The sequence below is a fragment of the Condylostylus longicornis genome, unplaced genomic scaffold, assembly GCF_029603195.1.
Source record: "Condylostylus longicornis isolate FDR11 unplaced genomic scaffold, ASM2960319v2 ptg000016l, whole genome shotgun sequence".
Lineage (NCBI taxonomy): Eukaryota > Metazoa > Arthropoda > Insecta > Diptera > Dolichopodidae > Condylostylus > Condylostylus longicornis.
Window position 1 is genome coordinate 6,621,374 of NW_026577985.1, and position 14,890 is coordinate 6,636,263.

The 14,890-nt window shown below is 28.7% G+C and overlaps 1 protein-coding gene across 1 annotated transcript; it reads right to left on the reverse strand.

The window, feature by feature from the left end:
* Positions 1 to 341: 341 nt before the first annotated feature.
* On the reverse strand, positions 342 to 5,241 carry LOC129605988 (uncharacterized). The gene is made up of 9 exons (XM_055516030.1): positions 5,036 to 5,241; positions 3,644 to 4,028; positions 3,464 to 3,580; positions 3,176 to 3,361; positions 2,221 to 2,655; positions 1,956 to 2,082; positions 846 to 1,673; positions 442 to 527; positions 342 to 368 (listed from the first exon to the last, which is right to left on the reverse strand). Exons 1-9 carry the CDS (start codon positions 5,239 to 5,241, stop codon positions 342 to 344), a joined length of 2,397 nt encoding a protein of 798 aa, XP_055372005.1.
* Positions 5,242 to 14,890: the final 9,649 nt, after the last annotated feature.

Below are 14,890 nucleotides of genomic sequence, written 5' to 3' on the forward strand. Positions count from 1 at the left end.
ATCTGATTCAGTTGTTAAACTTTCTTTTATTTGTGTTGAACTATCAAATAATATTAATTTTACTTGAATTTGTGCTATTAACGTATCTGAAAATATTGGATCTTCCCTATCAACTGATATTAAATCCAAATCGTTATCATTTATTTTAAAGTATTCTAAAACATAAAATTTTAAAATTAATATCATTATTATGAGTTCTTTGTTATAAAGCTTTAAATGTTGCTCACCTTTGTCATTTGGACTAATACTCATTATTTTATAATGGCAATTTCCTATTACAGCTTTTATTATGCCTTTGTGAGCTCTTTCTTCTTCTAAACGTTTAATTAAGAGCGCGTTTTCTACTTTTGCTCCTTCATCACCGCAAACTTTTATTGGTGATATATCAAGTATAACAAATGTATTTCCATATTTTCGATTGCCGATAACATTTGCCCTTACTTCAAAAACATAAGTTCCTGGAGGTGTTGTGGAACTTACTCCTAAACGACCGTCATCATACAAAAGCAATCTAGTTTTAAGTTCATCTAAAATAAATTAAAATCAAATATTTTTGTTTTCTTATCAGAAATAAAATTGTGCTACGACACATTTGCTCTTGATCGCATCAGTTTATAGTTTTATGTTAGGTAACATCTTGAGACCTTATAAAACTTCATCCCCTTTTTCCTGAAATTCAATAGAGATAACTTTCTTCCTTCAATAAGAGAGAGAGGAAAGTTTGTAATTAAGGGTATTAGGGATTTAGTTTTAGAATGGCAACATATCAAAAGTCGTTTGACTAACGTAGTTGACTAATTTCTAAATATTTTTTCTGTTTGATTTAATAATACGTAAATACTAACCGTCTACATTAGCAGTTGAATATTCAATTATTCTTGAAGATTCCTCTTCAAGTATAGCTTTGACCGATCCAAAAATTCCAACAAAATCTGCTTTTATTGAAAACCTATATGTACCTTTCTCGAACTTTGGTACTTTTTCAGGTTCCGGATTTTCTGAAGTAGTAGTAGTAGCAGCAGTAGAACCGTCAGTTGTTGATGTGGTTGTTGGTTTTGAAGTTGATGTTTCGGGTGGTAATTTTAAAGGTGGTGTTGATAAAATAATAGTTGTTGAACTTTTACCACCATCGATCTCATCAAAAATCGCTGTTAAAGTTAATGCAATGTAATTTAATTGTAAATCCTCATCACTTAGTTCACCAGCTAACATAATTTTGATAATACCATCACGTTGATCAATTGTAAAACTATTATGACCTGATAAACCAAATCTTGATCCTAAATTATGTACAGGAATTTCTAGTTCCTCAATTTCTTTTTTTGATATGATTTTTCCTTTATATAATATCTCAGGAAATTGTGGCAATTGTAATTTATTTGGTAAATTTACCAAAATGCCACAGTAAATTGCATCATAACTGTGCTTACGTGCTTCAATTTGAAATGATAGAAATTTTTTTTTAGACCATTCTGCTGGTAATTCAGATTCTTTTAATTTCAGTTCAGCAAAATTTTCAAAAATTTCTATTGTAAAATAATTTGAATTTTCGCCTAATATTTGAAAAAAAATTTCATTTAAATTCTCATTGTCGACAAATTTAATTTGAAGTTTTTCCAATTGATTTGTTTGATTTATTTGACCTTCAAATAATGGTTTCTCGAATCTGAAATCTTGAAAGAAAATATTTATGGAATATTTATATCGAACTATAATATAACTTTTAGTGCTCCAATAATATTGCCATTATCACTTTAAATTAGCATAAATATCACATTTGTTGTACCGCTATAATTGAAAATAAAACTTTAAGTTACCAGGATATAGAAAATTGAAAGAATAACAAAAAACAATAAAGTTAGTTAAAGCAAGTTTAGCTTCAAAACATGCAACTTGCAATTCAAAGGAACAATATTGAAGAAGCATTAATAGAGCCAAAAAGTTTTTAAACCAACCTTTTTTATTAACTGGCACATCAATTATAACATTTGTGGATGATTTTATAATTTCATCCATTTTGGCTAATATACTGATATGGAGGTAATATTTACCATCCCAATTTGCATCATCTTTTAAAATTAACTTTAATTCATTCATAATCACCAATTTATATTCAAACAATTTCCTATCATCACCCTGTATTTCAAAACTATATTGAATATTTTCAGTATTTGCTTCATCTATTAATTTTATAAATTCAATTTCTAATTCATTGTCTGCATTAATTTCTCCTCTGTAAAGATCTTTTTCAAAATATATTTTCTTTATATCTTCCGCATTTTTTGGTATTCCAACAACAATGGCTGTTTGTCCTGGAATTTGTAATTTGGGATTGTGTGCGTTAAGTATGAAAGATAAATATGATCTTTCTTTAACATATTCATCATCGACTTTATTATCTTTTAATCGAATATTTATTTTGTTAGACTCTCTATTAATAGTAAAAAGCTCAGAGTCACGATCAGTAACATTAAATACAATTGTTTCATCATATGTAGTTAAATCTAATTCAGCATTAATTTGTAAATCTTCTGGTTTCGTTAGATTTGTTTCATAAATTGCATTCGTAAAACGTGGTTGCATTGGTAAACTTTTTTGTTTATCAGCAATTAATTTTAATTTAGTTTTTGATGACAACGGGGGATTGCCATTATCCTACAATTATAAAAAGAATAAACCAAGTAAATAAACGAAAACAAAAACTTTATTAATCATATGGGTATCGATTTGGCTTTTTGAACAATTTAATATTTTTCATTTACTTATTTTTAAAAACCTTCCTGACATATCCGGGTGCTATACAACATCGCAAAACCAATTTTCAAAAATAACCAAAACACTTTTTTTTAAGTTTTTCATTAGTAACATCTATTTAGCACTAGGGACAAAGAGCTCCAATGGTAGAATTGGATTTGTCGAAAGGCCTTTGCACCCCGTTTTAAGCTAAAGGAAAAAACAATTTTGCCAGATTTGATGTTATAAATATTATTTTAATTATGGATACATATATTGAGAACTTTATATATGTAGGTCGCTGCTAACTAAGGACAAAATTTGTTAACAATGTTTGTTTAACAGTTAACAATGCAGCCAAGTGTATATGGGGTCAATTATAGTGCAATTACAATAGAAAATATTAATGTGGACTCACAAGCTTCAAAAATTACAAACTTACCTTTGCTTCAATTTCTATGACAAATGTTTCATTAATTTCTGTAATAGCTTTTTTTATACTGATTGCAGCAAAATATGTATGACCATTATCAGCCGTTTCCACTTCTGTGCCTACTTCCAAATATTCATTATCTGACGAGAACGTGATTTTATTATATTTAATATCATGATCAGTTGCTTTTACAACCTAAAACAGAAATAAATATACATGCATTCTTTCAATAATATTAAATAGCAATAATAAACACGAAATATGTATTTGATGTTTGTGCGCATATTCCATTCATACCTTCGAAAAAATGCAACCAAAACCTTTGATTAATGGTAAAGAAATTTGTTTTTCATATTCCTCTTGTGAAAATTGCGGCGGAAAAAGATTTGTTTGACTAATTTTTACATTGAACGTCTACAAAGATTTAATAAAAATGTTAATTGATATTAATTTTCATTTAAAATTTTGTATTTTTACATATATTGACTCGAATGCAATTCCATTCCCGTCACACTTAAAATAAGCTTGTAATGAAAAATCAGTTTGTGTTTCAGTCAGCGTATAATTCTTATAAGCATCTGTTGTAAACAATTTGAATTCCTTTTTATCGTCATCATACAATCCATTTACATACAACTTGTTGTTATTATTTAAACCTATTGTGAGAATCTTTTTCAAACTCATAAAGTTATTCATTTTAAATGCTATTATGTCGCCATCCTTGTCGAGTGGGACTTCATCTGGTAGCTGACAAAATTTGGCTTTCTGTGAAATATCACATTCTAACCCTTCTCTTGGACAAATTTCTAAAAAGACAAAATTTTTCAAACTATTAATAGCAATCTGTGGTGTAAATAACAATCTGGAGTTTGGAGTGTAAAAAACAAACCGATTTTAGTTTGTAATTTTAATTTTTTATAATAATAAATTGAATCTATATATTATTATAAGCTTTCTTTTAAACCTATTTGATGGCGAAAATCGGGATACAAATTATTTTTCAAGTTCCAACTAAAGGGCATATACAAAAACTACTATATAGCAGAACAAAGTTCATAGAAAGCAATGTTTCAAATTCAAAAGAGTGAAAATTCAAATAAGCCTTGTAAGTTTTGTGATGATTCAAGAATAGATCAGAACTTTAGAACCACATTTTAATTTTTAAAATGTTCAACATTTCAAACAATTAGTTTTTTAGATAAACGAAATACTGAACAGGCTAAAATTTATAAAGAGTGCAAATTTGTATGTATAAGTACAGCGGAAGTTTTTCATCTCCATCTCTGGTGAATATTTTTCATACTCATATAGGCATGTTCTCATACTCATACTAAATCTTTGTGTACTATGTATTATTTTTGTATATAATCTAGCTGAAATACGTAATGCGACAAATTTAAGACAATAATAGGTAATTGTTAAAAATTACGATCTATTATTAGATTTGACGTAATAAAAGAGTAGCTGTTTTAGATAACAATTAATTTTTGTTCTCATATCGAAGTTTTCTTTTAAATTTCTTATCTTTCAATATGGTCACATATATGAACACATACATACATACATATATAAATTCACGTATATTTAATCACAAAAGATCTACTTCACTAATTGCATAAATTTTGCAAAAAGAAGCGGCAATTAAATTTTTTTTTATTTTTTTCTTCCAATTATTTATTACAATTAAACCTAATGACTTTTCATGGTGTGTTGGCTAGACATTCAGTGACATCCCCCAAGGAAATATTCTTTTTATTTTAGGATAGATGGACTTGTTATCAAATCAAGAGGATTGTCGAGAAGTTGCAGCATCTCTTCCAACATTTTCATGATCTTCAATTCTGTATCTATGTTTCTGTATCTATGTACATCGTCAGATCTGGGCGATATAGACAAACTGGTTTTATAATCTGCAGTAACATGTTTAATTCCTGTTTTTTCTTCTTAACATGTACCTTCCACCTAAGTTTAGCAGCCAGATACATGTCTAAATACTTGGCTTCATTAGCATATCGTGCTTGTTGGCTATTTAAATAAATATTATTGGACGCACTTATTTTTAGATGTTGCCTCATTCAGTTTGATCCTCCATCTATTTGTCCAGCTGTTAATCAAGTTTATTGATCTTTGTAGTTTCTGATTGATCTTTGTAAATGGCAGTATCATCTGAAAAGGTTGCCATGGTTGTTCCATCATTTAAGGGTATGCCACTTGTATATAGCAATTCCTTTAGTTCTGAGTATTCACTTTAATTTTGACTCGAAAAAATCTGCCAGTCAGGTAGGAGCTTAACAGCTTATCGAACGTGTTTGGTATGTATATATCTTTTGATTTTATAAATTAGGCCTTCGTGCCAAACTTTATCAAACATACATGCAATATATGTATTGATACATCTAAAAACACCGCTGAAAATATTTGTTTTTCCTTCAAAGATTTCTCAATAACGTTATTCTATAAACTTGATCTGTAGTAGAATTTCTGCATCTGAAACCGAACTGATGATTTGGAATCATTTTTTTCTCTTCAAATATTGGTTCTAGTTTATGTAACAGCAATCTTGTATAAAGTTTTGAAATTATTGTCAAAAAATTTGCAAAGAAATGGACTGATTTTTCGAGTTTTTCTCTTATCCTTTATCAGGTTTCTGATTTCAATTAGATAAATCAAGTAGTAATCTTGCTTATTTGTTGTTTTCTCTTTTGCACTGGCCCAGGCAGTTTCTTGTATATTCTCAATATAGGTCTGGACCTGGTGCTACAGCTGGTACGGAGACCTTAAAGACGTGCGCAGATCTATTGAGTTTGCCAGGAGTCTTTTGAACCATTTCCAGTTCATGTTGTTGCCAACTAATCTAGGTGAAGTTTGTTTCCCTATGTCATGATGATGTCACGACTCACTTAATATCATGATGATCGGGGAGTGTTCGAAATTAAAATCAAAACCTTCGCTCATATGTGTATAATTATCAGAAACTCATTTTGTAATGAAAAAATTCAATAAATCAAGAGCTCTGTTAGAATCTAAATTCCTGTAGGTTGGTTTTCACGTTTAATGAAACGAGTTCAGTTGCAGCTTTATAAATAGCCTTTTCTTTAGAAGACGTGATTCTTGAACCCCAAAACATACGTTTTAGCACTTTTCCAAAAATTTTTTGAAAAAAGTGCCTATTAGTTTCACTCTGTCCGTCCGTCCGTCTGTCCGTGTGCCTGTTTCTAAAACTTCTACACCCTTGAAGATAGAAAACTGAAATTTAATACGTACATAGATCGTTCCTAGAAACTTATTTCCGTAGAACAAAATTTTTAACTATCTCCCCCCCTCTAGAAGTTATAACCACCCCAAAACTCTAAAAATGCCATACCTATTTAGTGCAGTGAAACCATAAGCACTTTCATAGAGATGCAGAATCGTGTTTGTAGTAAAATCAAATATTTAACAATATTTAAACAGATATGGGATATTTAAGTTTCCATGTAGGAGAAAAGTTACTCCGAAAATTATAGAAATAACGGTTAGTTTGAAGTTTCAATTCAATACTTTGACATTTCTTTGTATTTTTTTTTGCGTTTACTTAATTTATAAATTAACCTTGGCTTAAACATAATAGTTTGCAAAAAACTTACAATACTTTTGTTTCTATTTTAAATGGTGTAAATCAGAGGTTCCCAAACTTTCCCCCCTCGTAGACCCCTTGTCGTGTTTTTGAATTTTTCTCAATTTTTTTCCAAAAAAAAAAATTTAGCTTCCATCAATGTCTTTTTTCATTATTATTAAGAATTACATCGGAACCTCAAGGCCTGAAATGTTGGATATATTTTTAATAGCATTTTTTTCAAAAATAAGGAAAATTTTCTAACTGGTGCACTCTGTCCTTTTTGAGACAATGAAATCAATCAATTATGCGCACGAATTCTTAAACTTTGCGAATTTCAATAATGACACATTTTGGAAATTATTAAAATTATAAGTTGTTTAAGTAAGATTAACGATAGAAATCGAAATTAGATATAAAAAAAAAATTAATGAATAACTAAAAAATTGGTTGAAAAATTTGAAATGAAAATTAAAAATGTGAACATGTGCTTTGTTCAAATTAAATATAAATGATTTGATTCGAGTTTTTATTTAGGGGCAAAAAAAGTTTAACTTGAGGTCTGTTATTTTAAAAATTGACGTAAAGTTAAATCGATTTTCGCGCTTCATGTAAGGCTGAACAACTCTTTAATTTAATAGTAACAACTATAACCTAAAAACTAAATATCAAGGAATTGTCTTTAATTTCCACATAAAAAATATAAAGCTATCTATCTACCTGAACAAATGTGTATGATTGCTTATGAACTTGAAATGTTATATCATGAAAACATAATACATTTGGAATATTGGATATATATCCCTAAAAAGGACCGAAAACATTATGCACTGACATAGCCAATTCAAAGTAAAAAAATTTACAAATTCAAAACGCAATTTCTTTTTACCATAATTTTCTCTTAATTTGCAGAAATGTATAATAAATACCTTGAGGTGTCACATTTTTAATCCTTATTAATAAAATTTGTAGCAATAGAAGTACTATAAGTTTTAAGATTTGCGTTGATTTCATGAATATTTTCTTTCGTAACTAAAGATCTTCTTCAAAAAATTTTTTAACCAAATAATTCTCCAACAAAGAAATTCAAACTACAACCCGATAACGAATTCGTTACTTTATGTGTAATATTCCGGATAAAAGTGAAAATAATGAATAATTATACGTTAATAATAGTTCGATATCGCGTTAATTACTAAAGAAATTCAAAAAATAAAAAATTGATTTCTTAAAAATTCGATAAAAAAATTTTAAACAATTGAAAGAAAAAACAATAAAAAGTATTTTTACCGACCAAATTATTTAAAATAAGGACGGCATTGTTTTCATATCGAATTTCACTGTTTCGAAAATTACTCTGTGGGTTATATCAGTTTGTTCGTTGTTCTTCGATCACTCCAATCCTGTTTTTCAGATTAAAGACAAAAGTGACGTTTAACTGACGCAGTGATATTTTAATTTTGTTGGATAATAAAATAAATTAACAAAATTGATGAGAGCACATCTATTTGACGAAAAACGAACAATTATCACGAATAAATCTAGAAATGAACCCGCAAGTTTTAAAATGGCTAAAACGCCTCAGAAGTACCTCGTGGAGAACTAAAACATGAGAGTTACCAACGCTGAACTTGATTTAAGAAAGAACCAAAAATAACGTACATATAGAACGTCACGAAATTCAAATTCTCTGGCGTTTTCTATAATGCAGTCGAAATGTATGCTATTCTGTTCGGTTCTAATTTTTAATTTTATCAAAGTAGTTTTATCAAACATTTTTCCACTTCAATATCAAAATTACAAGATATTTTATTTTTTCTGATAATTATCTACATATTATTATATACATACATATTCATGCAATCATACGAACTTATACACATATATTTACATATATGTATACATCACATATGTGTGCATGTAGATACATTTAGTAATTTTTATTACTTTCTTATAATATTCTCTTGCAATCTTTTTGCAATTGATTATAAAACTTGTAATCAAACGCATAACTTTTTTCGAAATTTCTCAAATTATGTTAAATTTCATTAATGCCTTTGTCTTTTAATGTGCTTCTACGCTGCTTGAAACAGGTAAAGTAAAATTTTAATAAACAAATAACTTCTATCTCTTCTCCTAGACATTCTTGTAAAACAAAAAATTTATACATAAAATTATCCACTTTTGTTGTTTGTAGAATTAGAAATATAAACGTCAACTGTACATTTAATTCTGCTGTACGAATTGATCGAAACGCAGAACTACATTTATATAGTATGTATATAGAATAAGAAAATTAAGTCGAAGAATTTCGTATTCAAATTTTTTATGAAATTTTTATATTTCTATAGTATTTACACATGACTGTGCTTATAAAAAGATATTATACAGGATGATTCAGAAAGGTATACAACAATATAAACCATTGGTTGGAAGGTGGAATATGGGTAAAACTTTTACAGGGATTTCAACAAATTTCTGCTGGTCCAAGTTTTTTTACTTGCAAAAAACCCTGTGTTTGAAAAAATTAGAATTTTTAAAGGAAATTGATTAAAATTTCTAAAATAAGGACTAACTTTATTATCGTATATTATTATATTCTGTAGAATTAATTATACTCACTGTACTAAAATAAAATTATTCATGCAACAGAAATTAATTATACAATTAAACCTGTAAGTAATCGGTCACTTTGTGAGAAATTTGATTTTTTTTACAATTGTTTTAAATTGGTTAATAATTATGAAAGTTAGCCATTTAAGTCAACACAACTTTTTCTTTTGCACTTTGGATATTCATTTGTGGCCCCTCCTCCTCACCGGAAGCAATTTTTTTTATGAAATTGTCCCAACTTTCTGGCCCTGAGATATTTTACCACTCTAAGAAGTCACCATGTAGAGATACACGTTGTGAAATTAATTTCCAAATGCTTACTTTACATATATGGCAGATCCGACACATTATTCAATATTTTCATAATTGAATATTTAAATTCAATTATGCAGATATCAATTACATGATAGTAGCAAAACATTACATTTTTTAATTAATAAAATTCGATAAGTTACTGCAGCATACCAGGTATACAAAGTACACCAGGAAAAGTTCCTAAAAGAAAATATTCGCTTCAAAAATTTTGTTTCCTTTCTTTTCTTACAGATAGAAAATTGAATACAAAAAAGATTTCGCCCGCTTTTATTTTGTTTGCTATTGAAATTCAGTACAGCACTTTTTTCATATCTCATATTGTCCTATCGATCAAATCAATTTATACGTCATAAATTTTAGTATACATCCGGACCAATTAATTTATACGTCACCAATAATTGCCAATCCTCTTATTTTTTATTACTGTCAAATAAAAAACTTATCTTGCAAATTTTTGTGTTAAAAAAAGTTTTTTTTACTTTATCATCATATTTTTATAATTCAAGTTAAATGGAAAGAAAATAAAAATTGAATTAATTTATAAACTTTATTTAAAGTGCATTAATTATATGGTTATTGTTTAAGAAATACTTGTAGACCACTAGATGACAACTGAAAAAAGTGGTTATTAGTTTCACTTCGCTCGTCCGCCGACCGTCCATCCGTGGACATGTTTACAAAACTTCTACACCCTTAATTTAAAGTTCAAATTTCATATGTATACTGACCTTTACTAGAAACTTATTCCAGTAGAAAAAAAAATTCTTACCTATCTTTTCCCCTCTAAAAATATAGCCCTCCAAAATCCTGAAAAATGTCATAATTTGACCATTTATTTCAAAGAAACCATAAATTTTTCAAACGCAAAAAATTGTTGGCTGGTTTCTTCCACCGCAGCACAATATAATTGAATTTTAAAAAGACAAATTTTTTATATCGTTTTTCTTTCAGACAATAAATTAAAGGAATCTGGAATTTACCAGCTACCATATTAATAAAAAACTTAGTTCGTAAGAAGAAAATTTTTTTCCATTTCCATCCCAACTCAAGTTATCCCCTCTCGAGATCTGCAAAATTTCAATTCTTGGCACCCTATATTTCCAAAACTGCAAGTTTTTCCAAATTTCTACAAATGCAGAAAGCTAACCGGAAATGTCATGCTATAAAAAACAAAATTTTCTTAACTCACACTATTACTCTTTCAATTCGGGCTTTATTTATTTATTTATTTCAATCTACTGGGAAATAACCCTTACAGATTTTGGAATAAAAAATACAAAATCAGCTTAAAATTAAGTAAAGAAAAAATTAAACAAATAAAACAAAATTCATTTATGTATATAATATATAATAAAATTAAAGCTTAAGTATTATTGAAAAATTTGGTGACATCTCTTCTAACTTTATCTCTATTAGAATCAAAATCAATTTCAGAGGAAGAAATATTAAATAAACGTTGAGAAGCAACTATAGGCTCGCAAAAACCATAATTAGTTCTATGCGAATCAAGATATAGAAAACGACGATTTCTGACAGCATGTGCTGGGGCGTAAATATTATATAAATTCAAAATTTCTGAGCAATTTATTCTCGCAGATAAAACATCATAAGAAAACATTACAGAAGCAACATTACGTCTACATTCAAGAGTTTGAATATCAATGAGTTTACATTTGGCAATGTATCCAGTGGTATTCAACTCCCAATTAAATTTACGCAGGCAAAACCGAACCATATTCTTCTGGACAGATTCAATACGCTTTATATGATTTTCGTAGGATGGCATCCAAATAAGAGCAGCATATTCGAGGTGAGGACGGACCAACGAGACAAATAAGCTTTTAAATGTATAGGGATCAGAAAAATGTGCAGACTGCCTCTTGATAAAGCCCAGCATAGAAAAAGCCTTTGAAATTACATGGTCGATATGAGGATTAAAAGTAAGCCTGTTATCCAGAATTATCCCCAAATCCTTTGTTTCATCGACACTATCTAATATAAAATTATTCACCCTATAGCTAAAATTAATGAAATTATTTGTTCTATAGAATCTCATGACCTTACATTTTTCTACATTTAACATGAAACCATTCGAAGAACACCAGTTATAAAATTTATGAATATTTAACTGGAGCCGATGACAATCCTCCACTGATCTAATAATAGAAAACAATTTTGTGTCATCAGCGAATGATAAAATAGAACAGTCAATATCACAAGCACAATCATTTGTGAATAAAAGAAAGAGCAAAGGACCCAAATGCGTTCCTTGAGGAAATCCAGAGGTAGCTAGAAATGAATAAGATTCACAATTGGAGATTTTAACAGAAATTTTGCGCTCTAGTAAATAAGAATGTATCCACTTCAAAGTTGTACCATGAAAACCTAGTGCTTGGAGCTTAGAAAGAAGTTTAAAATGATCTACTTTATCAAAAGCCTTAGATATATCAGTGAAAATAGCGTCCACCTGGAAAGCACGTTCCACTGCATTGTAGACTGAGTTCAAAAAAATTGATAAATTAGAACTGGTTGATCTACCTTTGACAAAACCATGTTGATTTGGTGAAATAATTTCCTTGGCTAAAAAATAAATTTTGTCAGTGACTATAGCCTCGAATATCTTTGGAATAGCGGATAACTTAGCTATAGGTCTGTAATTTCTAATATCTAATTTTGAACCGTTCTTAAAAATAGGAAAAATATTAGAAAATTTCCACTGATCAAGAAAAACACCTTCTTTCAAAGACCTATTAAAAATTATTAATAAAGGTTCAGATATACTGGATATACAATTTTTTAGTACAGAATTTGGAATCTCATCTGGACCTGTACTTAAGTTATGATCAGATTGGGAAATCTAGACTTATTAAAAGTAATTCTTACACATAATTGTTCGATTGAATTATCATGATTTAAAAGAGTAATAGGCTGACTGTAGTAAGATGAATTCACAGCTAGTAATACTCCACCACCAAGTCGCCGACCTGTAGCTAATGAATCTCTGTCTTTTCGATAAACACAATAAATAGACTCGTCGAATAATTCAGAAGAAAAAATTCCATTGTGTAGCCATGTTTCAGAACAAGCAATGACAGAAAAGAAATTATCATATGCAGTTCTGTAGAATTCATTAGTTTTAGTACGTAGGCCTCTCGTATTTTGATAATATAGATTAAAGTAATTGTCATCAGAGAAAGTAGAATTTGCCGTATTGAATGAGTTTTCAGATGAGAGAGATGAATTAACATTACCACTGGTATTATTGTGTGCATGAGAATATAACGGTCATGATGAATTTGATGAGAGAGATGTAGTAAGCGACAAAGAATTGTATGCTACATTAGAAATTTTATTTAATGTGGCACATGTTAACTTATTTGTTTTTGCTGAACTGATGATGAGTTTTTTTGAAATATAAAATCTTTTGTTTCAATTCCTGATGGCCAAAATTCAGTAGTCTTGATAATATTGTAAAATTCCTCAGGTACACTTATTTTAAATGAAATAGCATTCAGCTGACTAATGTCAGCATCCTTTTTTACTAATTTAAAACACTTGATAACTGATTGGTCAATCTTGAGCTTAGAGGATACATAATTTATATCATTCTGAGATGTTGTATTTTTGTCGAGACGAGAAACATGTAGCCATTTTTGGCGCTGTACAACAACCAAATTACAGGCGTTGTCATCCACAGTAGCACTTTCTGAAGTGAAGAAACAGCAATATGTTTGGGATTACACTGTTCACTTACATTATTAGCATTTATATCCGTAGATACTGAACTTAGTTCCACTTTATCTAGAGAAATGCTGGATAGCATAGTGTTGATTAAAACAGGATCCTTGGAAACAGGCTTAGACAATTTCAAAATGGTATTTTTGATGGATGACAATTCATTAGAAAAATTATCCAACTTAACCAAAATATCAGGAAAAGAGATACTGAAGCAAGAGTCGCATCGCCAAGAAATATTGCAATTTTCTTTATTTATAAGTCTTAAAACGCTATTAGTAATATTAGAGCATTTTAAGCAATAAATCAATTCACAAAGTGAACTGCACTTTACATTTAAATTATTGTTGATCAAAGTGCAACATTTTGAACAATTTACCGCCATATTAGAAAAATAAAAAGAAAATAAAAACAAAGCCAAAAAATTAGATGTTAACGCAACGAGGTGTAGCGAGAAACTTTATGTTAACACTTTTTCAATTATTATTTTTTGAATCAACCTAAATGTATGCATTCTTTAAAATTTTTCGATGTATGAATGGAAGTAATTTCAATAATGTAGGATGTTTTTTTTAAAAGCAATTTTTTTACTTGTTCAAGGCAAAATTGCTACTTTACAAACAATTGATTTGACCTAGCTTTATTTAAGAGAAACTGTGCTTTAAGAGCAAATGAAAAAGAAATTAAAATTATAAAGTACCTATGTTATGCTTTTGCAGAAATTAAGGTTTTTGTGAAATTAGACAAAGTAATTAAAAAAATGTAGTAATTAACTCTGATAGTTTTGAAATATGTAAGGATGAAAAAGAAATGTGTTTATTTTATATATGTATACCTAAATCATGGCTTCTATTTGAAAATCTTTCTATATGTACACATAAAACTTTTCTAATATCAATTGCGTTCCATATTTTTTTGTTTGCCAATGACACGGTCTTTTTCGGTACATAAGTGTACCATAACTTTAATTTTTTTGTCATTACCACTTCTAAATCTTATAAATTTTTGTTTTTTTGTTGCTTGTCAATATAATAAAAAGAAGTGTATATCAAATATTAATTCAATATATGTATATAATTATATAAATATTAATTCAATGTCAAAATAACTCCGAACGCACACGATCCAAATTTTGTTGTAAATTAAAAATACTATTTTCATCTGTCTCATTTTCATCTACGACTCTACGAGTCTGTGCGAGGTGTAGTTGTGCTCAATTTTTGCTACTGAGTTGCTTGAACAGGGTAGATAAAACGCAGAAATAGTAAAGCATTTAAATGAAAAGTGAAATATATGAGTATATGACGATTTTTTTTAAAAACATTTATTCCCACACAACAACATGTTGACCAACTTTTCCTTTTTGCATGAAAAGAAAATATTGCTATATAATTGGGAGGTTGATTTCACTTGACATTAATGTAAATATTTTCAAAAAAATTTACTATTGAAAATATCAAAACATC

Bases quoted from the DNA above. Each gene is read 5' to 3' on its own strand.
- LOC129605988 (XM_055516030.1), bottom strand. From the start codon at position 5,241: ATGAGGCAACATCTAAAAATAAGTGCGTCCAATAATATTTATTTAAAT. The intron at 3,362-3,463 runs GTATGAATGGAA...TTTCTGTTTTAG, and splicing joins TTGGTTGCATTTTTTCGAAG to GTTGTAAAAGCAACTGATCA. The intron at 1,674-1,955 runs GTTGGTTTAAAA...TTTTCTTTCAAG, and splicing joins TGTGCCAGTTAATAAAAAAG to ATTTCAGATTCGAGAAACCA.